The following is a 27,908-nucleotide window of genomic DNA, read 5'->3' as shown; positions in this document are numbered from 1 at the left end:
TATTTAAATTTTCTCTTTTTTTTAAAGAATATTAATACATTTATTCAGCCATTTTTCAAATTGATTTTAAAAAGTGATAATCGTAAATACATACTGTTAGGAAAGATTTCTCTAATTTTGAAAATTCCTGTCAGGATTCAATCACTCAATCCTGTATAAAGTATCACAGGTTCCAGAAAAAATATTAAGCAGCACAATTGTTTCCAACACTTACAATAACCAAATATCAAATCAGCACATTAGAATGATCTCTGAAGGATCATGTGACACTTAAGACTGGAGTATTGGCTGATCAAAATCCAGCTTTGCATCACAGAAATAAATATAAAGAATATTAAAACAAAACAAAAAAAAACATTATTTTAAATTGTAATATTTGACAATATTACTGATTTTGTCTGTATTTTTGATCAAATAAATGGAGGCTTGATGAGTATAAGAGACTTCATTCAAAAACATAGTAATGTGTCCAGACATTTGATCAGTACTGCATATAAACAAAAGACAGAGACTGTTTCCAGCATATTTATTAACATGTGATCAATATCAAAAGCAGCAGGCTGACCATGAGCAGCTTTGAGTACTACATTGCATTTCATCCTCAAGTTCTCAAACACATCTGGGTGTTCATATGGTCACATGTGGTTTGGCACTGTCCTGTCTCCCTTAGGTGTTACATTACAGATGGTGGCTTTCCTAAAGACAAAAGTAGAAAAACAATTATTTTATTTTATTTAATGCACAATATTTACAAATAATAATACGGTTCTCAAAGTGTGGTACGCGTAGAGGAATCTCTGAATTAAATAAAAAGAAAATTAAATATAAATTAGGCCGCGTGTCCGACAAAGTGTTTTTTTGTTGTTGTTTTTTTTCCCCAAGGCTAACCATTTTTTAAAATTGTTTTAAGTGGAGGAGGGGCGGGACTAAAACCGTCACACCTGCCGGAGTACCATAATGTTATGAAAAATAATGCTTGGAGAAACATTTAATTCGCGATGCGTCTGCCATATTACTTCAGCTGATACTACATATCATAGCAACCACAGTGTCTCAACTGAGAAAAACAAAACAAAAAAACGCTGCCCTCTCGAGCCTCCGCTGACTGCGCGCGCGCCTTTGAGGCTTTTATACTAGTCGCGTTCGCCGTTCAAGAGCTCAGAGCTGGGCGTTTTCAGCTGGCTTTTGCGCCTGATTGTCGTGCAGCTACACATACAGCCTGTGTTAACTTTTTTTTAATCAAGTACTTTTTTATTTAAAAGTTAAATAAAAAACTGTACTGTACTTAAAGATTCAGTGAAAATGCATTGTAGCTACTTAAAAGTTAAATAAAAACTGCAAATTTCTGTACTTAAATGTTAAGTAGGGTACATTTTCATTTAATCTTTAAGTACAGTTTTTTTAACATTTAAGTAGCCTATACTGTGCAGTTTTTATTTCACTTTTAGGTACAATATATTTTAATTTAAGTTTTTTATTTACTTGGAAGTAAGCACAGTGCAGTGTTAATGTTCAAACTGTGCATTTACAATGTTTTAAGAGGCTGACAATAATAAATATTCTTATTAGGAATAAAACGGATTGTTTTTGTTGTTTTTAACTGTGCATATACTGCATTTTAATGTTGGTCATAATGGTGGTACTTGGAAAGCTAAATATTTTCTGAGGTGGTACTTGGTGTAAAAAGTTTGAGAACCACTGGTCTATACCATTAACATCAGACATGACATTACTCTGGAACAAATGAACCAAAAAAAAAAAAAACCTTAATATTGCTTAAATATTAGGCCACTATATTCAAAATAAATCCCAGTATTTCCCAGTTTTTGTATTTTGTTTCCCTTACATGTTATCTCAGTAAACATTAAGAAACACCTAGATTTTTCTCAATAAATTAGTTAGAAGTTGCCACACCTGCTCAGACTTTAATTCTTCCAAGTTTCCTCTTAATTGTGAAACTGGTTTAAATTCTTTGAAATTGGGTTTATTTATTTTTTTTCAGTAGGCCTATATTAAGACTTGTGATAATGATGAGATGGACATGAAAAGCAGAAATGACCAACCTCATATAATAATCTCTATACATCAATGAGAGGCTAGTGGTGGAGTCATATTGCAAACTGCATGAAGACAACAGATCAAAGGTTCAGCTTATACGTGATCCTTTTAAAAGTGGCAATATCTTAAATAAATGCTTTAATCTTTTTAAAAGGAAAAGGTAACCTTGATCTGTTTGTCTGGTGAGTTTGAATGAAACATACAATAACCTGCAGTTCAATGGGCAGAATAAAAACACAATACAAGCCCCCAAAAAATTGCAACAGCTTTTAATGTGAGGAAATATTGTCTTCTTGCACAAGGGGATCACTGATAAATAAAGCCGTACGTCTCACAAAACACATTTTACAAAATTAATCACAAATTAAACAACATTTTCAGAATTGTACATTTAAACATGTTACACAAAATATTTACATAGCAAGAAAACCTATGTACCTCAATGTACAAAAGAAACCTTACTTTCAAAACAGATGAAAAAACGAACTCCTGAGAAAATGCTGGGTTATATTTTAGTGCACTCCATTTCTTTAAGGCTAAGCAACTTAAGTTTACATTTATGCATGAGAGACGGGAACAATATACCGCCTGGATTGAGTTTTCCCTGTTTGTTCCTGAGGACGAGTGTCGCTGACAGTTCTCTAAGGCCGTAGGCACCGTTTTCCTTAAATGAGGAACCAATGATTCCCTTTGTGCATGTGAAGAAATAGTCACTGTGTCTCCTCTGACATCATCACTGAGAGGTTATGTAAATCCACAGAGGAGCCTTCAATTATAACACGCTTCTCTGCTGCCCCCTCATGGTGGAATCAAGTCAGCGCAGGTGAAAACTGCAACGCAAACCTGCACAAATGGGACTTTAAGAGCATGCACTGCTTTTAAAAAATGAACATGAAAATTCTCATCGAACAACATATAACTCCTAACAAAATCAGGCCAACAGAACGTCTAGCTGAACAAAGTCCTGTAGGATTGCAAGGTGAATATTCTTGCTTGATGAAATAGGTGGACACTTTGCAAAAACAGGGTGTTAATTGTATTATTACTGATATTCACATATGATATGGTGCTTTTGATCCATAAGGGTGGATGTATAGGTGAGGTACACTATCCTGCGTGGATGTTTATCTCATTTCCCTGCCCAGCAGGTTGCTTTAAATATCCCTCAGGGGTCTACAGTTCATACAGTATTTACAGCTCATCTGTCCTGCGAAAGTCATGAAGAATTCAACACAGGAGGATTAGAGAATCTCAAACTAGCATGATAAGCCATGGTATGTTATACAACTGTCCTTAGGGCTTTATCTTTGGAATGCTAATGGAAAATTGATTGTCATTTTCGGGGCAAGGGTAACGTTTGAATGGTGTTAAAGTGCTCGGTGGCATTTCAAAGACGGGACTCCTTCGAGAAGCTAAAATAGAAAACATGGGGGTAATGGAAAACCACCTCTCTTCCTGAATCTGTTTAAATATTAAATCCGTGATTAAATTTTCAATTGTCTTTCATGTGCGCAATAAGCCAAAATGATTTTTCAGCCTAAAAAACATTGGCCAACAGGGGGAGCAACAATCCCCAGTTTTGTATTTTGAAAGTTTTTGGTGGCACAGGTCATTTGTAAATGAGTGCAGTAGTTAATATTTATATACAATGTACATTTGAAGTATTCAAAGATGGGATTTGTCTAATAAACATTTGAAAGCAAGTGCAAATATAAGATTTTATCGTGTAGCAATATGTTGTTTGGAAAAAAAAAATAAAAAATCATGATGCATAATGGTAATGGAAAAAAAAACATTATGCATCATGAGGTTTTTTTTGGAATAATAATTACTAATTATTATTCCCAGTGGATGTTCTCATTACTATGATGGAGCAAACTTTATTACAGCAACAACTACTGTAATAAAACATTTACCGTATTATATAAATACTTTACAACTGAAATAATATATTACTACTATTTATTCATTACGGTAATGAGAATTTGGGGGCTAAATTGTTATTAGAATAATGTCACAAAAAATAAAAACAATTCTAAAATAGTATTGATTTGGATTAGGCAAAAATATAATTTTCATTTTTCTTTTGATTTTGGGGTTTAATCCAACCTGGACATGTTTTGGAGAGATTTATTATATTGTAGAAAGATTGACAAAATTTGAAGAGGGCATTATGGGTGACTTCCTACATGATTTGATAGAGAGTCCATGAGAGGTAATGATGTGGACAGAAGGGATGATGGGTAAATCAGCAGAAGAAGATCTCTCCGTCCATTGAAGGCTCTGTCAGGGGCAGCAGATGTGATGCTGGAGACAAAAAAAAAAAAAATATCAAGATTTGAGGAGAAAATTAATCTGCACTGAACCACAGTAAATACAGTCATCTTTCTCAGTGTAATAAACACCTGAGATTGATATATAACACACAGCCCAGAAATCCTATTAGACCTTCAAAAGCAAATGCTTTCCTTCTGGAAATGTGTGACGGTCTGCGACAGAGAACTTGTTACCAATTCCAGTCAGAACGGATACGGCAGTTGTGGTTTGCAGGCTAATTTAATCAATTCTTTATCATTATCTCTACTGAATTTGTGTGTGTGCGTGAGTTCAATGTGTTCACCTGCATCCTGAGGAGGCTGGTTCTTGCTCTTCTTCTTCCTTTTGTCCTTCTTCTCTTTGGATGAAGCCAGCTGAAGCAGTCGTGTGGGGATCTGGATTTGTCCTTCTGAGCTCTGAGTTTTGCCGCCCAGGGAGAAGAGGCTGCGGCCCTTCTGTTTGGAGTCCATCCTGGACAGAGAGTTCTTCCTGGGGCTGGACGATAACTCACCCTCCCAGATCTCTCGCTCGATGGAGCTGCTGCTCTGGAGCTTTAGGGAGTCTTCTGATGTGCTGGAGGGCGTGCGCTGAAGCCGATCCTGTGGAAGAAATGAAAAGAAAAAACTAAATCATGTTAATGTGTAAAACAAATGTGTTTTTCAAGTTTCAATTTTCATTAATTATAATATATTATGTAATAACATTCAAAACTATTATTTGAAAAGCAGATTTATGGATTTTTTTTTTATTCTGGCACATATCGATACAGTAAGCCAATAATAATAATTATTATTATTCATGTTATAGTTGATAATATATAAAGGGCCAATATTAAAATTCTTTACTATTTTAACTAAAACTTAAAATAATATTTAATATGTTTTTAAAGAAATTAATTGTTTTAATCATCAGGCAATAGACTGATCAAAAGTGTTACTGTGACTTTTTTTTGTTTTTAATTTTTCTCTCACATTTTTACAATTTTGTTTTTTTACAAAACATTTTTCAAGAATGTCCATTTCAAATGAATGCTGTTATTTTCTATTTAACAAAGCATAATTTAAAAAAAAGTACCACGGTTTCCAAAAAAAAAAAAAAAAAAAAAAAAAAAAAAAGTTTCTTGATCATCAAATCAGCATATCAGAATGTTTTCTGCTGGATCATGTGACACTGAAGACTGGAGTAATAAGACTGAATGCTGAAAATGCAGGAAGACATCACAAAATAAATAACATTTAAAAAAATTTATTATTTTAAGTTATTTTAAATTGTAATAATATTTCACAATTTTTCAGTTTTTACTGTATTTTTGATCAAATAAATGCAGCCTTGCGGAACATAAGAAACTTTTCAAAAACATTAGAAATCCTTAAGATCTCATACTTTTGAATTGTAATATATTTTCCCCTTTATAATATATATGATTATATATGAATTATTTATTAGTCAGCATCAAAATGCATGGTATAAAAAATTTATATTAATTTAGAAATTTGCTAATGTTTACCAGTGCTATTATCAGTGTTTTTAAAGAAAAAAAAAAAAAAAAATCTCTATTGTCGTCCAATAATTGATACAGTACCAATGTATTTTGTATCCCTAATTTGTGATATTTTCTAGCATGCACGTTTTTAATCTTACAATAAAATGTAAACAAGATGCTATTTCAGAAGTCAAACATCTGTCAATGGTTCATTTTAAGTCAAGTTTAAAACTAGACATTGCTTAATTCATCCCATTTTATTCAGTCATTTGAGTCGTTTGAGAAATTTGCCTGTCTCAAACTATTTATGTGTTTGAATGCTCTCAATGCCAAATAAAGAAGAATTCTCAATAAAATACTGCATAAAGAAAGATAATGGCCTTGGGCTCTCTACTCTGAGTGAATTAATAATGTGAATGAGTTACAGTAATAAGTAATACACAGATAATATGGAGGCAAAAAACCTGCTTGAATGTGCAGTTGAAGACCCACCTCCACCTCGCGGAGGTGCTCCACTCTCTCCACCTCCCTCTGCAGCTGCTCCTTCTCCCTCTCCAGCCTCCTCTGAGCGTCCCTCAGTCTCTCTAGATCCCTCTGATAGTTCTCTTTCCTTCCCTGCAGCTCCTGCTGCGCCTCCTCCAGCTCCTTGTTCCTCCTGCGCATCTCCTCCTCCTTCACATGTAGCTGCACCTCACGGTCCGTCAGCTCCTGCTCCTTCACATCCCACTCCTTTTCCTTGCGTCGCTTCTCTTCGGCGTGGGCGGCCTGCTGGCGCTGCAGAGCGGTGGCCTCCTGCCGGTGCCGCTCCAAGCTGCGCTGTTTCTCCTGCTCCACCAGCGAGGGGGGACGAGAGGAGGAGCGGGATGGGGCACGCTCGCTCAGGGCCTGACGCTGGTCCTCTATAAAAGTGTCCTGCTGCAGCACTAGGGCCTGTAAACAAAATACATATATTAAACATTTAGAACAAGACATTGTATATACACATATATAGTATGAGAGGCAGGAAACAACAACAAAATAACTAATTGAAATTCTTTAAAATTATTATATTCAAATAGACAAGTTTTATGGGGACATTCCATAGACGTAATGATTTTTATACTGTACAAACGGTATTTTCTATGGCCCTACACCTAAACCTACCCCTTACAGGAAACTTTCTGCATTTTTAGATTTTCAAAAAACGTCATTTATAAGCTTGTTTCCTCATGGGGACCTAAAAAAATGTCCCCACAAGGTCAAAATTGACTGGTATTACTATCCTTGTGGGTCCCCATAACATGTTAAATCCCAGGTACACACACACACACATTAATATTGTATTATTGTCATTTGATTCTGCATTATTCATATGTTTAGTTTCTTGTTTGGAAGATCAGCACATACAGTATAATATCGACTGTGAAATACACACCTGAAGTGAGTTCAGGAGGTCATGAAGGTGAGTGACACTAGTCAGGATCTGCTGTCAGGAAACACAAGCCATCAAGAAAGACAGTCATTTGTCTCGATCTCAAAAAAGCAAGCAAAAAGTAATTTAAATGTACATGCTGATCACGACAAAATACATACAACTGATTATATCTAACACTTATTCAAGGAATCTTGTTCAAAATGTTTTACAGAACAGTTGTCTTAAATCAGTAACATGTTACCCAAGTACACTTTAATTCTTTCCCAGTTCCGCAAGCTAAAAGCGTCATCCACAGCCCTAAGGAGCGCTGAAGGATAACACCCTGAACTCTAAAAGAAGCATGCTCTCCTGTCTTACCTCGCTGTTTCCCTTCAGCAGGAGCAGCAGGCTGCCGTTTCCTCCCTGTGGAGTAGACAAACAAGAGACTGCAGCTTTACTGAGCCCAGCTGAGAGTGTTTAATCAGCCCAGCACCAGGCAGAGCGCAGGCCTGAGCCCAGCACACCGCTGCTCATTACGCACATTACAGAGTCACCCGATGCTGGGCGCTCCTAATGGACGCTTATTCATTTCCATCCTCCACCGAGCCCTCGCTGCACTAATGACTCCCATTAGTTACAAAACCTGACAGGATATTATAACAGCACATGTGTGTGTGTGTGTGTGTGTGTGTGTGTGGTAAACGCTACATGACACTGGAGGGCAGTGTGACTCAGTTTGGGCCTGTTTATTGGGATGAATTGCTTGACATATTTTAATAAATATATGCTGACATACACTGAAAAAACAAGCGTTTATAGTTGTGTGACTTATTTTCAACAGAAGCACAGCAGTCTTTAGAAATTAATATTTAAAAAAAATAAATCACTATTTTTAAGAGTGCCAATTTCACCTGGACATAAACAAAATTGTGGCAGAATGTGTAAAACAATGAATTTAAAACCAGCAAGCTTTCAGTTGCATCAACTTGAAAAACAGAAGCAACAATCCTTCTAAAGTTGGAGATTATTAAAATTAATATGCCTGATTAATATTTAATTAGTTCTTCATATATGTGATTTATATGAATCCATTAAACCAGAAAATGCCTCTGTTCAGACTCAACAGCTTACATAGTGAGACCTCAGTGAGATATTCAAATTTATAAATATATATAACATTACAGTTCAAAAGTTGGGCTTGGTATTTATTTATTTAATTTTCAAAGTATTTTATGCTTAAGCATTTATTTGATCAAAAATACAGTAATAACAGCAATATTAAATATTATTATAAAGTAACTTTTCTATTGAAATATATTGTACAATGTAATTTATTCCTGCGATGCAAAGCTGAATTTTCAGGATCATTACTCCAGTTTTCAGTGTCACACAATCCTTCAAAAATCATTCTAATATGACAATCTGGCACTAAGGAAACATTTTTTTATGTTGAAAACCATATAATATATATATTTATATAACAGTATATAATATTAGTTAATTATTTAATTATTATTTAAGGATTCTTTGATGAACAGAAACTTCAAAAGAGCATCATTAAAAAAAGTATTCTTCAATATCTTCAATGTCACTCTTTATGAAGTTAATGCGTGCTTGCTGAATAAAAAAAAAAAAAAATCTTGGCCCCTAACTTGTGTACAGTATTGTGTGTGTGTGTGTATATATATATATATATATATATATATATATATATATATATATATATATATATATATATATATATATATATATATATATATATATATATATATATATATATATATATATATATGCATGTGTATATATATTAATTTATTAATACTATAACATCCATACTTATTACATTAATATACTAGAATTATACATTTTCAATTTACAATTATATACTCAAGACTGACTTCTGTATATTTTAATATTTACTGAAACAACTACTCATAACTAAATATTCAACACAAATTTGAATATTGACTTGGTAATATTGTGTTAGCTTGGACTAAAGCTACTTTCTTATAGGATTCCTACCTTTTTCAGTACACTGTCAGATTCTGTCCTCCGAAGATCTTCAGCTTCCTCTTTGTCACCATCTACACACACACAATGACTGTGAGCAGGATCGAATCAGTAACTGTGCTTTACATACAGAAGATTTACAATGTTTTTTGAAGAAAAAAACTTAGTAAAAGAGGTACATAAAGTTGGTTTGTAACCATCAGCTATACTGCCTGAATAGACACATGAAGTACATGAAATGTCTCACGTTTGCAGATGTTCATCTGGTGGCTGTCAAACCCTCCGAAGGTCTCAGCTCTGCGTGGCAGACACACTGGTCCCATGTTCCCAGGAGCACAGGCCACCTGCTGTCCCACCACCCCTCCCAGACTGCTGTTCACCAGCGCCTGCAACATCTCCACTGTCACACAAACACACACATCACTAACCGCATTACATTAAGTGAGTTACTAGTCCTGGAAGAACATTAGAGCTGGAAATGAGATGATGGCACAGCTGCCACCAAACACAAATAGCTCATAAATAACACATCAGCTTCCAGACAACAGGTGGGGAGCAGCTGAAGATGCTGGTGGCATTTCTTACCCTCTCTGAGAGCATCCATCATGATGGGTTCCCCCTTGGGGACGTCCTCGTTGTTGGCCCTGAAGAGCATTTTGACCGCCGAAGCAGTGTCGTCGGACGAACCGCACATTTCACGGAAAAGCTTCATCTTCTCCAGCAGGAGTGATGCGATCTGTTCATCTTTCCTCTGGAGCATGTCTAAGACACACAGGAGGTCTTGTTATTATTTACAGATTTTTTATCATAATTAGGATCTTAAACATCTGCATTTTTATAAAACTAAAAACCTTTTCATTTTTAGGTTTAATTAACTCAAAGGCTCACTTGAATGTGACAAGTAAACCACAAAATAAGAGAAAGATAAACAACGGATAAAAATTATGCATTGTCTTTGCTAACTGTATGCAATATAAAATACTTCATAAGTGATTCATAAGCAAATAACTCTTCTGAATCAGTTCATTTTAATGTCAAATAGACTCAAAAATCAGTCTCAAACTCCAGAGTTACTATTTAATTCTTCTACTTTTGTTATATAACAAAAACAATTTTGATAACTTGTTTTTTTAATATATGTTTATTTATTCATTCATTTATTTATACTATAAGAAATATATGGTATATTATTTTGGATAATTGCAATAATTTGAGAAAAAATATATACATATACAAACTATGAAAAAAGGGCAAAGACCTATACTAACAGAAAGAAAGCTGTTCACCTCTCATTTCTTTCGTTTTTGTTTCAAGTAGTTTCCTGTCTTCCTCAGTTTCACTCGGGATCCCCTCATCATCATCCTTTTCTCTGTGAACACACACAAAACATTTCACTTTATACATTTCCTGGTATTTTCTGAATGATACCATCAAAGCACCCTTGCAATTGTTCTACCTTTTAATTTAATAATTAAATATTTATTTAGTATTTTTTTAAATAATTTTTAATATGTTCTTTTTAAAAATCATTTTAAAATGATGAATATTTTAAAATGTAAAAATAATATTATAATATAATATTAATATAAGTTTATTTATTTATATATTTAAAATATATATATATATTTTTTTTAAATATATAAATAAATAAAATTATTTTATTTATTTATTATTATTATTTATTTATTTTTTTATCAATATTATTTTTGTCTTTCAGTAAAATTATCTAAATATCAATAAATCAAGATGATCAAGATGACTGAATAAGAAAACATAAGCTATTATGACTATTATTTCACAGAATATATCTTAATATTTTTCTTAGCTTAATGAGGTTCAAGCTTTAAGTGAGAAAAGAGTTAGTTAATGAACTATTAGATTTATGCTTGGCACAAGAAAAAATAATTTGCATTAGAGTAAAAAAATAAAGTCCCTTACTATCTCATGCAATTTTGCTTCTCGAATATCTTGTTTTCAGATTTAGCCATTTCTTCAATAATTTGCAGTGAATGTCCAGGTAGAGGTAGGGATGTAAATATCTGGTACTCACATTGAGTGCATGGCGTCCTGAATGAGCTGTATCCAGGTGTTGCGCTCCTCTCGGGAACTGGCGTGAACCTCCACCATCTCGGGGTTTGCGGTGCCAGCGGTGATAAGGAAGAGGCCGCGCTCCTCGTGGGCCACCTCTCGCACGATCAGCTTCTGCAGGGAGATAACGGTGGCTCGCTGGTCCTGTTGATGAGAAGAGTGAGACACAGAATGAGGAGGGCGGAGTGAAGCCGAAAGAATATGCAGAGAGAGAAAGAGAGAGATAGGAGACAGAGGAGGAGAGAAAACATCAGCGAACTGAACTGAACATCAACTCTGTATCCGTATATTCAGTCATCTCTAAACTAAAGTATTAAACTTAATATACCACCATATGGCCACATTTTACAATAAACACACTATTTCCTCAGACATTAGGTCAAATTAAACGTGCGTTTCTCCAAATGCAAAACATACGCCTATTTAGAAATTCATGATGAAACTAATCCAAAGTAACAGTGGATGATTTCGTTCTCAGCTCATTATGGAACAGAACAAGAAATGTCCCAGATTTCAAAGAAAAAGCTTTGTAAAAACATGAATAAAGAAAGCCACGAAGAAACATGACAAAAGTGCATTATGAAAAAATATGGTTAAGATTTTTCAATATGATTTCAATTGTTAACATTAGTGAACTACATTAGCTCACATGAATTAAGAATAAACAGTACTTCTACAGCATTTGTTAACCTTCATTCATGTAAATTTCAACATATACTAATGCATTTTTAAAATGAGAAGTTGTATCTAAATGACTTCAGTCTGATATCAAAACTGATTAATCATTCTGTGTATTAATGATGTCAGTTCTGATTTCAAGTTGATTTTTAAACCTACTATCTGGTAAAGAAAAGAGCACAAAATCCAATTACTCACCAGAGATGCAAAAACATATTTCTGGTCTTTTTCTTGGAGGAACACAAAGACATCAGAAAGAAGTAGCGCGTGGACATCTAAGGATAAAAAAAGATGATGCTTCTGTTACAGTAAACATTCAATTCCTAAATATTACATTTTTATATTTAGAACCATTAATGCTAAAAAAAAAAATAGAGAGCCATAATCTTATTAATACTATTTATGTGGAAATATGCAATATTTTGTATGTACCTTTGATAAGAAAGAATTTTCTGCTATTTATACTACTTATTGCAAATAGTGGCAGTTATCTGCACCTCAGTATTGTAGTGCATTATAAAATAGTATGCAATAATAATGTAAATTATAATTTTAATTCAAATTATTAAATGGATGCTACCTTATTGGGACAATAAAGCCTTCACTTCACCTAACTTAAACCTACTAGCTGAGAAAATAAATGCCTTTCCACAGTGACATGAGATTTGAAAAGGAGAAAAAAAAAAGTTTGGCAAATGGTGGGCGAACTTGGGTCAATCGCATTAAAACGACTATGGTACATGCTTTAACATCTATCACACAGGAGAACCTGATGTTTGACAGTTGTCTTTTGTAGTGTTGTGCTGACTACCCCAATCACTTATTGGTGGGTGGAGTTAGTGTAAATAACCTCTGTGACAAGGTCGCTATTTGCACAGTGTAAATAGACAGCCGGTAAATAAATAACTAAATTAACAATTTTGTTTCTTTAATTGCTTTTTCTTAAAAATATATAACATTTTATTTTTATTTATAAACATTATTTGAATGGTTTATTCAACTTTTCCCTCAAAAAGTGAAAAATGCCATTACAATCACACATTATTACCAACTCTCAGTAATCTCAATCGAAGGCTGATCAAGCACATGATCAGATTTCAGCACATAGGATCTTTAAAGGTGCCATAGAATGGAAAACTGTATTTACATTGGCACAGTTGAATAATAACAGTTCTGTGCATGGAAGTGACAAACAGCGAGCCTCAAACACCATTGTTTCCTCCTCCTTATGTAAATCTCGTAAATGCAAAAGACCACTGAAAAATAGGCGAATCAGAACATAACAGACTCACTAATAGTTACGCCCCCAACATTTGCATATACCCGCCCATGTTCTAGGCCAGCCGAACCTGCACAGCCGAACCATCAGAAGTTCTGAAGGTATTGTGAAGAAACAAGCAAGTATAATAGCAAAAATGGCAGATCATGGAAATAAATGTTATGTTCCAGGCTGTGCAGGGGATGTGAAGTGTAGGTATGGGTTGGTGTCTGTATTCAGAAAGGCACAGAAAGCAAATAACGCATTCTAATAAAATAACGCCAGCCACTAAAGGGACATGCTAAGCTCCTTGCTAGCAGTAGCCTGTTACACTGCAGTACATAAGATTTCACTTACCACAAAAGCAGAGTAAGGAGAGATGACTGAGGATGATGGCGAAAGATTTACAGTTCCTGAGTACCACTGACAAGCATCTGATCTTGTAAAATGTAAGTGGTAAGTACTGCCGCTCCATAGTACAAACAGAGTATGTGTGATCACGAATCTCGAAAGTGAAAGTAAAAAGCAATCGTGCATTTGAAAGCAGTTTAAGTGCCCTGCATATCAATAGCAGCTCCCTGATGCCTGCATTTTATTTACAGTAGTTTATAATTACCCAACGATATAACTGCGAGAGAAAGTATTGAAATATTTTCTTCCCTGTTTCTCCTTCCTGTGAGCAACTGAAATGAGCCGCACTGTGAAACAGCCAATCAGAGCAGAGCTCAACATTATTATTCATGACCCTTCCAAATAAGGTAATAACAGACCATTTCATTCTAGGGAGAAATCCTAGGGTTGTAAATGGACAAGTAAAACAGTTTCTGGAGAATTTTTGCCCTTACCTAAGCCACATACCTTCTATGTAGATATCAGAGAACAATTTAAAATACTGTACCAATGCATTCTGTGGCACCTTTAACACAGTCTGAATATGCAGATAGCAGTCTGAAGAGGTTTCATTTTTTGAAACAGAAAGTTTTACCCTTCAGTCGCCCGGCAGCGTTCTTCAGCTGCAGAGGACCATCATGGAGAAGCTTGCGGCTGCGCAGCAGATCCTCTCGGGCGAACATCTGGCCGTTCTTCATGCGCGTGATGGACTTGCTGTCCGTACGGCCATAGATCTCTTTCAACCTTTTCTTCTTCTCATGCTCATTCACTTTACTATCCACTGAAGAAATTATATATTTCACCAGCTGTAGCGCCTGCGTCAAGTCCTCAAAATCCTTCTCGCTCTCTGCACAAACACACATATGAAATTGAATTGTAATAAATTCCTATAAACAATAAACCAGTCCATTTTGTTTCATTATAGTATTAAGAGTGGCAGGATAAAATCCTCCTGAGAGCTATAAGCTCCTTCTCAAATTGCCCCTGAAAGGATATTTGTTATACTTGATGCTCTAATTCACTTTAAAATCTCTTTGGTGGGAACGTGACCAAAAAGCCTTTCAGACTGGCTGTGCAACAGTTGGAAGTGATTTGTGGTAAATGTGGAATGTTTACATGCTGCGTCTCATGTGTGTGCGGCACTGGGCCCATCTAAGATGAGCGCGTTTACTGAGAGTGAAATATTGGGAGTGCTATTTAAACACTGACAGGCGAGTCGCTTTGGGGAACTGAGGCTTGACTTTGCTTTTCGCCAGCGTCTCTGGCTCAAGTCCAATTTTGTAGTGTCTGTTCATCTCATTTTTGTCTTGTTTTATTCTCATCATCTCTGTGTGTTTGTAAATGGCACTGAGAACAAACAAACCCGGAGGAGTTCATGGCCTACGAAAGTGGCCAGTGATGTCTCAATCTATCATACAGAATAGTACCAGCAAAAAATAAGCATTTTCTTTTAAAAAATTGACACTATTGAGAAAGATTTTTACAATTCCGAAAAATAGTTTTTTAACATTAAAATATTCAGTTTTTACTTAAAAGCACAAATAACAATGGAAAACTATTTATGTTGACATGAGCAATGTTTTGTGTGTACCTTTGATGGAAATTTGTATTTTAATCTTATGACTTAATAGTAAAAATAAAATGGTAAAAAAATAAAATGCAAATTAAAATGTAAATATTTATTTTAAAATGTAATTTATTCCTGTGACCAAAGTTGAATTTACAGCAGCTATTACTCCACTCTTCAGAGTCACATGATCCTTTAGAAATCACTCTAATATGCTGATATAGTGCTCAAAGTTTAAAAAAAAAAAAAATCTGAAATCTTTTGTAACATCATAAATGTCTTCACAGTCAATTTTGAACAATTTAATGCATCCTTACTAAAAAAAAAATTGTCTATTTATTGAAATATTATTGGGAACGAGAGAAGAAATGAGACTGGGTCACATGGGTCACAAAGTGAATTGGAGCTACCGCAAAATATAAATTTTCTGCTAGAGTAACCATTTAGCCCAAACACAATTGCTAAGAATTGACTGATTGATTTCTTTAAAAATAAGATTTAAGACTAAATCGCTTTGTGGTCAGCAGAAGACGCTAGGACCCCTGACAGCTAAATTTCACCTTTGGTGTTCTGCAGGATTCTCTGTAAAAGCACCGGATACTTTGTTATCCGCTGAGTCACCAGCAATATGCACTCTGGGATGCCCAGACGCCGGACAGCACTGCTGCTCATTTTTTTCTGGAAACAAGAACACATTGAGGATCATTAGGTATCTTCGTACATTTAGTGGGAAGAATGACCAACATAATGAAGTGAGGCATTTACCCTGATGAATGCCTGGAAGTGTTTGTCTCTGGCGTGCAGCTCCTTGTAGAAATTCACTGCTTCACTGTGTCGACTGCAAAATCTGCCATAGATTTTCTTCATGCTTTCTGCATTGGAGTCTGAAAACTGAAGCACATCATGTGGCATAAATCAAAACTGGAGCTTGGATATGAACAATGAATCTTCTGTATAATTCAAGTAAAGTAAACTGAAGTGCAATGAACATATGACTGCAGGATGTAAACATTGTACAACTTTTACTTTTAAGACAGCAAATAACTTAAATGTTAAAAAGTATGTTTAAGTAAACTTCAATATAAAATTGCCTTTTTTTAACCATTTAGTATAACATAGTATAACATAACAGTGTCATGCAGAAGAGTACAGTATATCAAATTATCACAGCAAAGCAAAGAACGATATAATACAGTATAGTGTAGTATAGTAGGGTGCTTCAAAACCGGTCAAAACCCAACATAGTACAAACAAGTACACAGTAAACAAATAAACAAAAAAGTCCTTAAATTCAAACACAGGACCGTGTTAATATAAAATCAAACATTCTCACCTGGCTGACCAGCACATCTCCTATCCTGTTGATGATGAATCCATCCGTCCCTTCCAGCTTGCCTTCCTTCTTCCTCTCTAGCAGAGCGCTGAAGAAGAACGAATGGAGCTCCAGGAGATCTTCCAGCATGGGAAACATCTTCTCCACCATCTGGCCCTCCAGCTGGAGATCTGTCAGCAGGCCCTTACTGTACACATCAGACATAATCCGTAACGTCCGCAGGTGATGCATCTCCGTCTGGATCAGCTCTGGATTTATAAAGGAAGAGGATGTTTAGATCCAGACATTTTCAACACATACATGTTTTACCAAATAAAAAGAACAGCACTTTTAGAGTTCATCCCATTCATTGATGTGAGCATAAGTATTGGGACAGTTGAACATAAGGCAGATATAAAAGATTAAAAGCTATTATTTAGTTGCAGATCTCTTGCGTACAATCACAGCAGTGAGTCTGTGACCCATAGACATCACCAGACTCTTGGTCTCATCCTTTGAAATACTTTTCCCAGACTTTAATGCAGCCAATTCCAATTGTTGCTTGTTTTGGGGAGTTTCTGCCTTTACTCTCCTCTTCACCTGGAGAAATTCATGTTCAATCGGATTTAAATCTGGAGATTGACTTGGGCAATCTAAGACTTTCCATTTCTTTGCCCTTATAAATTCCTTGACTGAACTGGCAGGGTGTTTTGGGTCATTGTCCTGATGCAATATGAAGCACTTCCCAATTATTCTGGTGGCATTTTCTCGAATATTTGTAGGCAAGATGGTTTTGTACCCTTCCAAATTCATTCTGCTACTGTCATCATACATTAAGTCATCAGTAAAGTTAAGAGGGCCTGTTCCAGAGACAGCCATGCATGCCCATGCCATGATACCACCTCCACCATGATTTACAGATGAGACTGTATGCTTGGGATTATTTGCAGTTCCCTTTTTTTCTCCACATTTTTGCTTTCCCATCACTTAGATAAAGGTTCATCTTTGTCTCATCGGTCCATAAACACAGTTCCAAAACTCTTCTTGCTAATCTTTGTGCTTTTTTGCAAACTCTAATCTTGGCTTTCTATTTTTGGTGCTGGTCAGAGGTTTGCATCTTGCTGTGTAGCATCTGTAATTCTGTGTCAAAGTCTCCTGAGGACCGTAGATTGTCAGAGCATCCCCCCAGCTTTCTGGAAGTTGTTGGTGATTTTACAGACATTTCTTTTAGGGTTCATTTTCACAGTTTTTATGATTTGTCTGTCATCAACTACTGTTGTTTTCTCAGCCGATCAGGTCGTTGTTGGTTGCTGGTGTCACTGGTGGTTTCCAAACTCTTGTTTTTGCTATAGCTCTAATTGACTTCCTCTTTTCTTTTAGCATCCAAATTGCTTGCTTTTCTCTCAAAGTCAGCTCCCTCATCTTCATCCTGGTTTGTGTGTGTCATCATCGAATGCAAGATTTAGAATGCAGAAGTAATGGATATAACTGATACGACACATTCCCTGCTTTTAATATCTGAAGAATTAATGCAACAGGACACAGCTGATCACTTAGAAAGACCCGTGAGGCAACTGTTCCAATACTTATGCTCACATCAGATAGAGGGATGAAACTCAAAGTGCTCCAACAGAGCAATTTTGTCTTTACTGTTCCAATACTTTTGGAGGGCACTATATGTGTGTGTGTGTGTGCGCGTATGTATGTATGTATGTATATATGTATGTATGCATGCATGTATGTATGTATGCATGTATGTATGTGTGTGTGTGAGTGTATACATACATACATACATATATATATATATACACACACACGCATTTACTGTTCTGTGTATACATATACACACACACACACACATATACATATATATATATATATATATATATACATACACACACATATACATATATATACACACAGAACAGCAAATGCTTTTGAACAAACAACTGGAAATGCATTCAATTCTACCATAGTCCTACCATAGATGACATCTTGTCTCTTAATGACGTCTTTCTTGAGTTGCTTCAGATATTTCTTATCTACAGTAAGGCTCCAGGAGTCAGCCTCTAGTTCCTTAACATCTGTTTCAAAGTCTCCCATCAGCCGGATGTCAACCATCTCAGTTCCTTTAGCAACAAAGAAAATGTTTACTCATGCATTACTGGAAGAACTTATGGGAAAATTTACACAACTTTAAACTTTCAAAAGCCTTTTCACTGATGAAAGTAAAGAATGACAGGAAACAAGAAGAAAAGGACAAAATACAGGCCAGATTCACAACCAGGTTTCCCAGATGAGCACCACATACATGCACTAAACAATTACTTGTTCATTTTCCTCTAAAAGATCTGTTTGGAAGCTCTTTGAAGCTTGTGAGAGAAATATGGGTGCTTACCTTCATCTAGAGACTCATTGGATGCCGTAACCTTGTTGGGTTTGTGGAGGGAGTCAGTGGATTGAGACAGATATCGCCTGCTTCTCAGAGGCGTATCGTCAAACCTGCAGAAAGAGGTTGAGGTGCTGTGGTTATAACAGGCCGGTAAGGTCAAGTATTCTACAAACAGATTCATTGTCACAGACTGTAGAGTCAGCAATTCATTTGTATGTTGGGAATGGCATAATACCACACTACTCCTACTAAGAATGCAGTATGCATGCTGTGCAAAGTATGAACATTGTCTATATGCACTTAACACCAATATAACATTAGATTTGACCAAATGTGAATGATATTAAGGACACTGTGCTAGATACTGTTGTAGATAATGTCTACAACTATCTACTTAGTGGCTTACTTGATTGAACTTCCAAAAGTTAGGAAGTTTCAACAAAATTAGATTCAAAAACACAATTTCTTATAAATATTGGCAAGATGATAAAGGACACATGTTGACTGTAAACAAGCAACACAATGAGGTAATGTAGCATGTTATTGTTAATTCATCATTGCATACTGTATAGTTTCACATACATCTTTTTTAAATAGTCAGGAGTAAACAGTTTATACTGTGCAGTGAATTGTAGCATTATTATATACAATTATAGTATTTATTCATATTGTGAATTTGCATCTATTTTAGATGTATATTTTCATTTTAGCTTGGGATTTTGTTGCATTTTTTTGGCTCTCTATAATATATCTAATTGTATACATTAAAAAAGCTCCAATTTGATATATAGGTAAAGATTAAATATAAATTAAATACAAATATTAAAATATATATAAATATTAAACCTGACAATACTTGTTGGTGTATGTGTTTATGCACTAACATTGCTATATTGTTGATGGACATGCTTTTCGAGAGGTTGCTGCTGTGGAAGGGCATAATACTGGTGGGTCGTCTGGACGGGACAATCACAGAATGCTCCTCAGGAGAAAAGATAGCAGACCAAGGCCTTTCCCGCAGTGTGGACGCTGCACACAAAATCACATGCAACATTAGGATCAGCTGACATAAAAAATAAGAGTATAAAAAGAAAGAAAGAAAACCAACAAACCCACATTTTGTTCGTAGAGTGACGACAGGCATAGTGGTGGACTCTGGTATAGCAAACTTGTTTATGAAACAGAAAAAAGGAAGAGATTTGAAACAACACAATGCAAACACTTTTCTTGATGTGTAACAAAGGATATGGTACATTTTAGAATAAAACAACTCAAACCTTCATTCTGCTTTTGGGACAAAATGAGACGCTTTCTCTACAACTCTTGTGAACTCTCATATTGCAATCTGCAAAAGACACATCAATAGAAAACATTAGGAAAGTACTCATTTGCAACTCACTTTAATAAAGATGCTACATTCCAGATGCTGTAAGCATACAGTATTATATTTCAGTTTGCCACCCAAGCATAAACACAGCTTTTTCTCTTTGCAGAGATTTCACCTCTATGACCAAACACGAGGTTTTAATATAGTTTTAACACAAGTAATTGTCCTTGCTATTCTGGCTCTTGGTCAAAGTGGTAAAGACAGTAGGGCTCAGGCTTAGGAATTCCTTCCAGTCAGGAAACTCCAAGCACACAATTTAAATGCCACGAACATGCCAACAAGCTCTAGAAATTCACATCTGTCTTAAAGATCAAGACTCTGACCACACTGATCATGTCATAAGATGCTTCCTGGAGAAAATATTGTATTCATAAACACTTTCAAACCCAAAAGAGAACTAATTATATATGATCTGAATCACTATACAGTATTTTCTCCTTGTTTATTATTTATACTCACTATAAAAAAAAAAAATATTTCAAAAATTGCATTTACTGTATATTACTTTCTTATTTTGTATTATTGTTTTTGGTGACACCTTAGTAAAGGAACCAATTCTCAATATTAACTAGTTGCTTATTAGCATGCCTATTAATCGACACTTAACAACTACCTTCCTAACTATTAATAAGCAGCAAATTAGTAGTTTATTGAGGCAAAGTCATAATTAATGGTTTGTTAATAGTGAGAATTGAACCTTAAAATAAACAAGTTGGGCTATAAGGCTATGGACAGATGCTAAAATAAATTCAATGAGAACTTACATTTTATACACAAATATGAATATGCGATTAAAATATAAAAAACAAAGAGGGGGGAAAAGGATAGAAACAATACAACAAAGACAGCAGCTCCATGAGGAAGTGAATGATGTTACCAGAACTGCTTCCTATTTTTAAGCAACGAGTCTTTTGAAATACATGACACAATAGTTCAGACATCTTTAAATCACCCTTGACTATGAAAAATAGCAAAAAATCGTTTCTATTATATGCATCCAGCATCCTGATTCTGCTATTTTTCCTAGTAAATAAATGTGATGAAAGGAGATCCCCACTGAAATTTAGTATTAGGGAATAAATAACTCAAATGGAGATAATATCAGCTGTGCAAGTACTGAAAGCCTCAATGTTGAAACGCTTCTTACTTGTGCAGTTGACGGTATCTTTAGTGTTGAGGGTTTTGTTGCATTGCTGGCACAAAGCTGCATGCAGCAAGCTTGACGTGCTGAACACGTGTCCATTCACTGATTTCTTCTCTCTCTCTTTAGCCTCTCGGTCTTTCTCCCGATTCTTTTCCTTTTCTTTTTCCTGCGCCAGAAAAGGAATAAGATATATTACAACAGACGACAGCAGTTAACATTTAGTGCTCGAATATGCCGAGTACCGTAATGGCCTGTCATAGTTACTTCAGTTTAAACCCATTAACTTCAATTGCTCATCGTTTTCTTTAATGGCATTTCTGCAAAGTCATTTACTGCTACCACCCTGTCTTCATGTTCTAAAACAAGATGCTTGTTTGCTATTACTAAAATTGACAGGACTTGAGCACCCCAGATTGGAGCTAATAAGTATGCAATGCAAAAAACGACCTTAGTGGGCACAAGTGACAACAACCTGCTTGTTTGTGCAATATCATAAAAAATGAAAAAAGGTGCAATGTCATTTCAAACTGAGTGCATGTTCATTGTGATTCAGACAGTCGTGTACAAACATCCTCTCGATTGTTGTCAAGTTCTCCTATAACAAAGTTCAGCTTCCTACTTGTAATAACAGGCCTCAAGTTAAGCAAGTGTATAGAAATGACTATTTTTGGTAATAAAAAGTCAAAGTAACAAATATCATCTGGCTTATTTTAAACATGAAATCTTAATTTCTATTTTGCACCATAAATCAAAAACACTACCAGCAATAATGTGTCAGTTGTGGATGAAATGCACTAAAAAGACAATCACTATGACAAATAAACAATGAGCAAGTCATTAGATTCCAGTGTTACTAAGGAGTTAACCATTTCCGAAAATGTAAACATCTAGAGGTGAGAAAAAAAAAAAAAAAAAAAAAAAACAAGACAAACCACAACAAAAGTCAACAGGGCAAATCATCGCTCTCCTCAAGCGAGGCAGTGTCTGAGATTCGGCCTACCTCTTCTCCCTTCAAGCTTCTTATCCTCTGATAGCGGCCCTGCACCTCGCAAAACCTTCTATATAACATTACTGTAGGAGGCAGAGCCTTTGCAAGACTCTCGACCGAGACAAGAAGTTCAGCATCACCTCAGATTTAGGAGGAAGTGATCCAATTCGAGCTGGGAGGTGCTGTGACTCTTACTTCCTTTTTTATATTGCACTGCCGTTGCTGGTCTCAGAACGGCAAAGTGCTGATGAAATCTATACATTTTGGAAATCTGTACACCCTTATGAAAACATTTCTAGCCAATAAGAACAGCTGCAAGCCTTTCAGGGTATAAATTGACTGTTTAAAGTGGATGTAACTCCAAAGTTCCTGTATGACACAGAGGGATTCATTTTAATGTTTCATTAAATTTATGAATTGGCCTAAAATGACAAAATATTATTTTTAAAAAATGATTACCTTCGTGCACCACTGCATGTTATGTCTCTGCAGGTTGTAAATAAAGTACTGGCCCTTTAAACGGGGAAAATGCTGAGCTAACAGTAAAGGATGAAACATTATCGTGCCTCCTCTTCCTGTCTTATTTCCTCTAGTGCTCAGAAAGAATCTGACACAATATACTTCTTCATTCATTTTAGTAAATTGCTGTCTTTCAGTTGAATGACCAGGAGATAATTCGCACCCAGTCACCAGTATGAATAAAACAGATGATCTAATATACATTCTTGGCAGAGAGGAAATGACTTGAAAAAAGTTGACCACAAAAGTCGACTTACTCTGGCTTTCTTGTACATTTTGTTCTTCAAATAGCTGAACGTCCGGCTCACTTTGGTGCTGCTTTTTTCAAAATCTCCTCGTAAAGGTCCAGGTTCCTCCTCTGTGATGCTAAAAAAACAAGATATAAAGGAATGCATTACTGTGCTTCCAATGTTTCCAGAAATGTCAATATGAAATAAGCCAAAATATTTATGGGCATCTAACCTGTATCCCATTGAGCTGGTGGTACTGGTGAATGACGTCATGCCTACAAGCAGAATGATGGAGTCAAATTAGCATCACCAACAACAAACAGCCTCCATCGCCCCATGGTAGAGCCTGATTTACGTACACATGCAAAACCGGCTTTTTGCAAAAAGAGTTAGTGCTTGGTCAAGCAATTCGACCAGATTAAAATGACTCGTGGTGCCATGAACATTCTACAGTATGTGCAAGACCATTTTAATCATTATAGAGATTTTGAAACTATATCATATTAAATTTATATAATGAAATCATATTTAGTTGCATGTATAGAAAAAAATGCTATATTAAATTCACCAAAATATAATTAATAAATAAGTAAATATGTCAATAAGTAAATAAAAAAATAAATAAAATAAAATAAAAAGTAGCTCTCAAACTCCAAAAACAAGTGCCATTACAGTTGGGTGATATAGCTAAAAATCTATCTCTAAATATTTGGACAATATTTATACTGCATATATTGAATTTTTTAGAGCTGTCAAACGATTAATCGCATCCAAAATAAAAGTTTTTGTTTACATAATATATGTGTGCATACTGTGTATATTTATTATGTACATATATAAATATAACCATATGCATGTATATATTTAAGAAAAATGTTATGTCTATATATTAAATATATTTATATATAATATAAAATATAAGAATATAAATATATAAATGTATATACATGTAAACATTTTCCAAATATATACTGTATGTGTGTGTATTTATATATACACATGACATACACATGATAAATATACATAGTACACATACATATATTATGTAAATGAAAACTTATTTCGGATGCGATTAATCGCAGTTACTTGTTTGACAGCACTAATATTTTTACTTTGCCTCTCGAAAAAAAAAAAATAATAATAAATTTTTTGCCCCCCATGAAGAGACATGATCTGGATAGAACAGCTACTGTTAAAAAGCAGAATGTTACACAATTTTTCCTAATTTTATATAGTCAGCAAAGATATCGTGATAATATGGCTAATATTCTATGTATCGCCCAGCTAAAAGTAGTTCTTGGACATCTTCTGCTATATCATTTATATAGCTTAGTTTCAATAAGACATTTTGAAAGCTATGTTGAATCTCTTAACATGTGGTTTAGTAACCCAAAAACAGTTGAAAACTGATCCAGAAAATGTAGTGTTTTTTATGAGGGACAGGTCTCAAAGGTGACTAGCATATTTCATCTATCTCTACTTCTACTGTGAATCACAGGATGTCATCTAGGGACGAGACGCTGCAGGTTACTATGCTGAGGATGCTATTATCCTGAAGATCCTACTGCAACTTACTTATGATATCCTCCTCATCACTAGATGAAGAGCTGACAGTAAAGACAGTTTTAGATTTGGGGAGGAGCGGCGAGAGGTTGAAGGTAAAAGAGATCTGCCTCTTTCGCCGAATCCTTCCTATCGCTGGGTGGCCGCATTGGAGATGGAAAAATCAGAGCAAGTACTTATTAAACCAGATGATTTAGGGCCTGAGAAATGGGTGGAGGACAACCAGATGAAGAAAACAAATTATGTTTTGCTGGTACCACCTGTACTCGTACAACCTCTGAAACAAGGAATTAATAAAAAAAAAATCTGGTATCCCGAGAGAAAAACATCTGTTATATAATAACAAAATCTGTTATATAATCACTCTATAGTGGAAATAAAGCAGATTCACTTACCATCTATGTCCCGTTGGCTGATGGAAAGCATAGAGACTGATTTTGTGAGGGGGAGAGGCACAGATGGACCGCTGTGTCTGAACTGATGGTAATTCCTCGATTTCTGAAATCACAAACTCAGATGCTCAGTGCTTAAGATTACTTTTTACACCTAAAGTGCTTTCAGGAAAACAGAGTGCTAAGAATTATTAATAGTTTTTTTGTTCAGGTTGTTGGCTTCAAGGACCATTTCAAATGGTTTCTGTATTTTAACCCAAATGTCACAATTTGAAGACTCTTGTCTTACCTGTCCACCTGGACTGCTGCATTCTCCCAAATCAGACTCGGGACCTTCTTCTGTGAGAGACATCAGTGAGCCCCTCTCCTCACTCTCCTGTCTTTGAACCCCTCGCTGATCCTTGGATGGACCTCCGGACTGCGGTATCCAGCGTTTGCCATCCTCAATCCCTGCTGCTAGACCCTCCAAACTATAACTACAACAGAACACATCAAAAAGAGCTCAGTTATACTAAGAAAGGAGAAAAAATTAAATAACATTTTTAAAAAGAAAATAAATAAATATAAAAAATAATATAAATAATAAAATGATTAAATAAATTAAATAAATTACTAAATAAATAAAAATAAAAGTAATTAATTGTTAGTGCTGTCAAATGATTAAATCGCATCCAAAATAAAAGTTTTTGTTTACATAATATATGTGTGTGTACTGTCTATATTTATTATGTATATATAAATACAAACACATACAGTATATATTTTGAAAATGTTTACATGTATATACATTTATATTCTTATATTTTACATTATATATAAATATATTTAATATATAAACAACACATTTTTATTAAATATATACATGCATGTGTTTGTATTTATATATACATAATAAATATACACAGTACACACATATATTATGTAAACAAAAACTTTTATTTTGGATCGCAATTAATCTTTTGGCAGCACTATTAATTATTACAAATAATAAATATTTAAGAGAAACAACTAAATCATGATTTTTTTTAAATACTGTATAAAAACAAACAGAAAGAAAGAAAGAAAGAAAGAAAGAAAGAAAGAAAGAAAGAAAGAAAGAAAGAAAGAAAGAAAGAAAGAAAGAAAGAAAGAAAGAAAGAAAGAAAGAAAGAAAGAAAGAAAGAAAAAACTTTAAGAGCCACCTTGTTTAAAGTGACACAAATAAAAGCACAGCTGTGCAGTACATACTGTTTTCTATTATTTCCAAAACTATCTGGAAAACCTCAGACGTTCACAACCTTCAGCATTGACTCTGTATCTGTCCCTCACTATTTTTTAAATCACTTCAAAATAAATATTGTGTTCACATGGTTTCTTTTTCACCCAAAAAGGCATACGCATGTGTCTGTGTGTGGTGTACTACTGACCAACCAGATGCAAAATATGCAAAGCAGATGTTCATATTGCACTACACCCAACACAGATGTATCCACACTAAAAATGCATTACAACTTGTTTATTATACAATATAATAACTTTTAGAAGATAATTATGATGTGCAGCTACTTAAATACTAAAGTAAAATTAAAGAACTTCAAAAATTACTAAAAGTGCAGTATCAAAATGTAGTTGGGTGGTTTGAGACTATGCAAAGTTAACAGATTTAGACTATTTCTTTAAAGTCTAGCATTTGAAAATAGTGAATTTCACCAACAGAATGGCTGCTGTTAGTACGAGACACCAAGACCTTATCGTAGAAGCAATGCCATATACAAAACAAGCTCAAAGCAGCACAATGACGAGCACAACAGCAAACCAAGGCAACTGAGCAGTGTATTGGGATGCTAATATATACGTGAGCATGTATTACACATTTAAACCAAAAAAAAATAACTAGGAGAAATAAAAAACAAAACCTCACTAAGAATATATTGTGGCTAGAATTTTTCCATACATGGAAATCTGAATTACATCGAGGTCACAATTATTTTAAACCTCAAATTTAATAGTTAAAAAAACACTACACTGACTGTACATAAGTGAAAATGTTGATTATTTCTTACTGATCTGACATTTAAAAATGACTTTTGTAGCCATGTCAATTCAGTCATATTAAATATTATTTTACATTTCAGTGCAACAATCTGAAGCAGGTTACAAACATCTTACCTGACATTCGGACCAGTTACGAGAACAACAATATTAGTCATCATGTACCAAAAAAAAAAAAAAAAAAAAAGCTATAACAAAAACTACACCGCAAAAAGCAGCTCCTCTAAGTATCTCGGCAGCAACACATCTAACTTTTGAAAGCCATAATTTCTCTCAAGCTTTATCGAGGCTGACTGAAGCAGCACAGAATAAGTCCTAAACAAACGCTTCACTTTGCTCTGCAAACAGGTAATGCAAATGATGATGCAAAAGCTCTTTGTGCTAGTCAGAGGGGTTGGCTCGTCGGTTGGATTTACAGGAAGCTTGCACACAACGCAGTACCTGATGAGCTCTCTAATTTCTTCCAGTTCTCGACAGGGTTCACTGGGGCACCAGCTCAGACTGACCAAAATAAAGGGGGAGCCAGTGGGCACAGATCAGTTAGAGGGGTGGTAGAGTGGAAAAATGAGCATTTATTCAGTAAACATTTTGTTGAAAGATACTGGATAGATTATTACGCTCATATAGAGTGCAAAAGTAGGGTTCCAGAAGTAAAAATCCTTTTATTGGATTAGAAAAGTAAAATAATATTAAAATATAATAATATTTT

General features: G+C 34.9%; 1 protein-coding gene across 3 annotated transcripts in view; it reads right to left on the bottom strand.

The window, feature by feature from the left end:
- Positions 1-2,309: 2,309 nt before the first annotated feature.
- Positions 2,310-27,908, bottom strand: part of LOC306842848 (A-kinase anchor protein 13-like) — a 68,108-nt gene continuing 42,509 nt past the window's right edge. The window contains exons 13-39 of one of the 3 annotated variants that reach the window (XM_079373988.1): positions 27,641-27,700; positions 25,458-25,644; positions 25,172-25,274; positions 24,789-24,911; positions 23,446-23,488; positions 23,241-23,349; positions 21,480-21,642; positions 20,223-20,290; positions 20,062-20,113; positions 19,830-19,974; positions 18,952-19,055; positions 18,536-18,682; positions 16,575-16,822; positions 16,007-16,132; positions 15,802-15,919; positions 14,270-14,521; positions 12,225-12,301; positions 11,311-11,492; positions 10,547-10,629; positions 9,846-10,022; positions 9,508-9,660; positions 9,273-9,334; positions 7,629-7,673; positions 7,272-7,322; positions 6,350-6,787; positions 4,679-4,973; positions 2,310-4,365 (exon numbers count right to left, since the gene is read on the bottom strand). In XM_079373988.1, the coding sequence (XP_079230114.1) occupies positions 4,307-4,365; positions 4,679-4,973; positions 6,350-6,787; positions 7,272-7,322; positions 7,629-7,673; positions 9,273-9,334; positions 9,508-9,660; positions 9,846-10,022; positions 10,547-10,629; positions 11,311-11,492; positions 12,225-12,301; positions 14,270-14,521; positions 15,802-15,919; positions 16,007-16,132; positions 16,575-16,822; positions 18,536-18,682; positions 18,952-19,055; positions 19,830-19,974; positions 20,062-20,113; positions 20,223-20,290; positions 21,480-21,642; positions 23,241-23,349; positions 23,446-23,488; positions 24,789-24,911; positions 25,172-25,274; positions 25,458-25,644; positions 27,641-27,700 (3,670 nt within the window). In that variant the 3' untranslated portion in view covers positions 2,310-4,306. The remainder of the gene's footprint in view (positions 4,366-4,678; positions 4,974-6,349; positions 6,788-7,271; positions 7,323-7,628; positions 7,674-9,272; positions 9,335-9,507; positions 9,661-9,845; positions 10,023-10,546; positions 10,630-11,310; positions 11,493-12,224; positions 12,302-14,269; positions 14,522-15,801; positions 15,920-16,006; positions 16,133-16,574; positions 16,823-18,535; positions 18,683-18,951; positions 19,056-19,829; positions 19,975-20,061; positions 20,114-20,222; positions 20,291-21,479; positions 21,643-23,240; positions 23,350-23,445; positions 23,489-24,788; positions 24,912-25,171; positions 25,275-25,457; positions 25,645-27,640; positions 27,701-27,908) is intronic. The other 2 variants (XM_079373989.1, XM_079373990.1) reach the window with 2 other exon arrangements.

Source organism: Barbus barbus (genome assembly GCF_936440315.1).
Source record: "Barbus barbus genome assembly, chromosome: 2".
In the NCBI taxonomy this organism is placed as follows: domain Eukaryota; kingdom Metazoa; phylum Chordata; class Actinopteri; order Cypriniformes; family Cyprinidae; genus Barbus; species Barbus barbus.
Note: the sequence above shows the minus strand (reverse complement) of the source record. Positions and strands in the feature narration are given on the sequence as shown.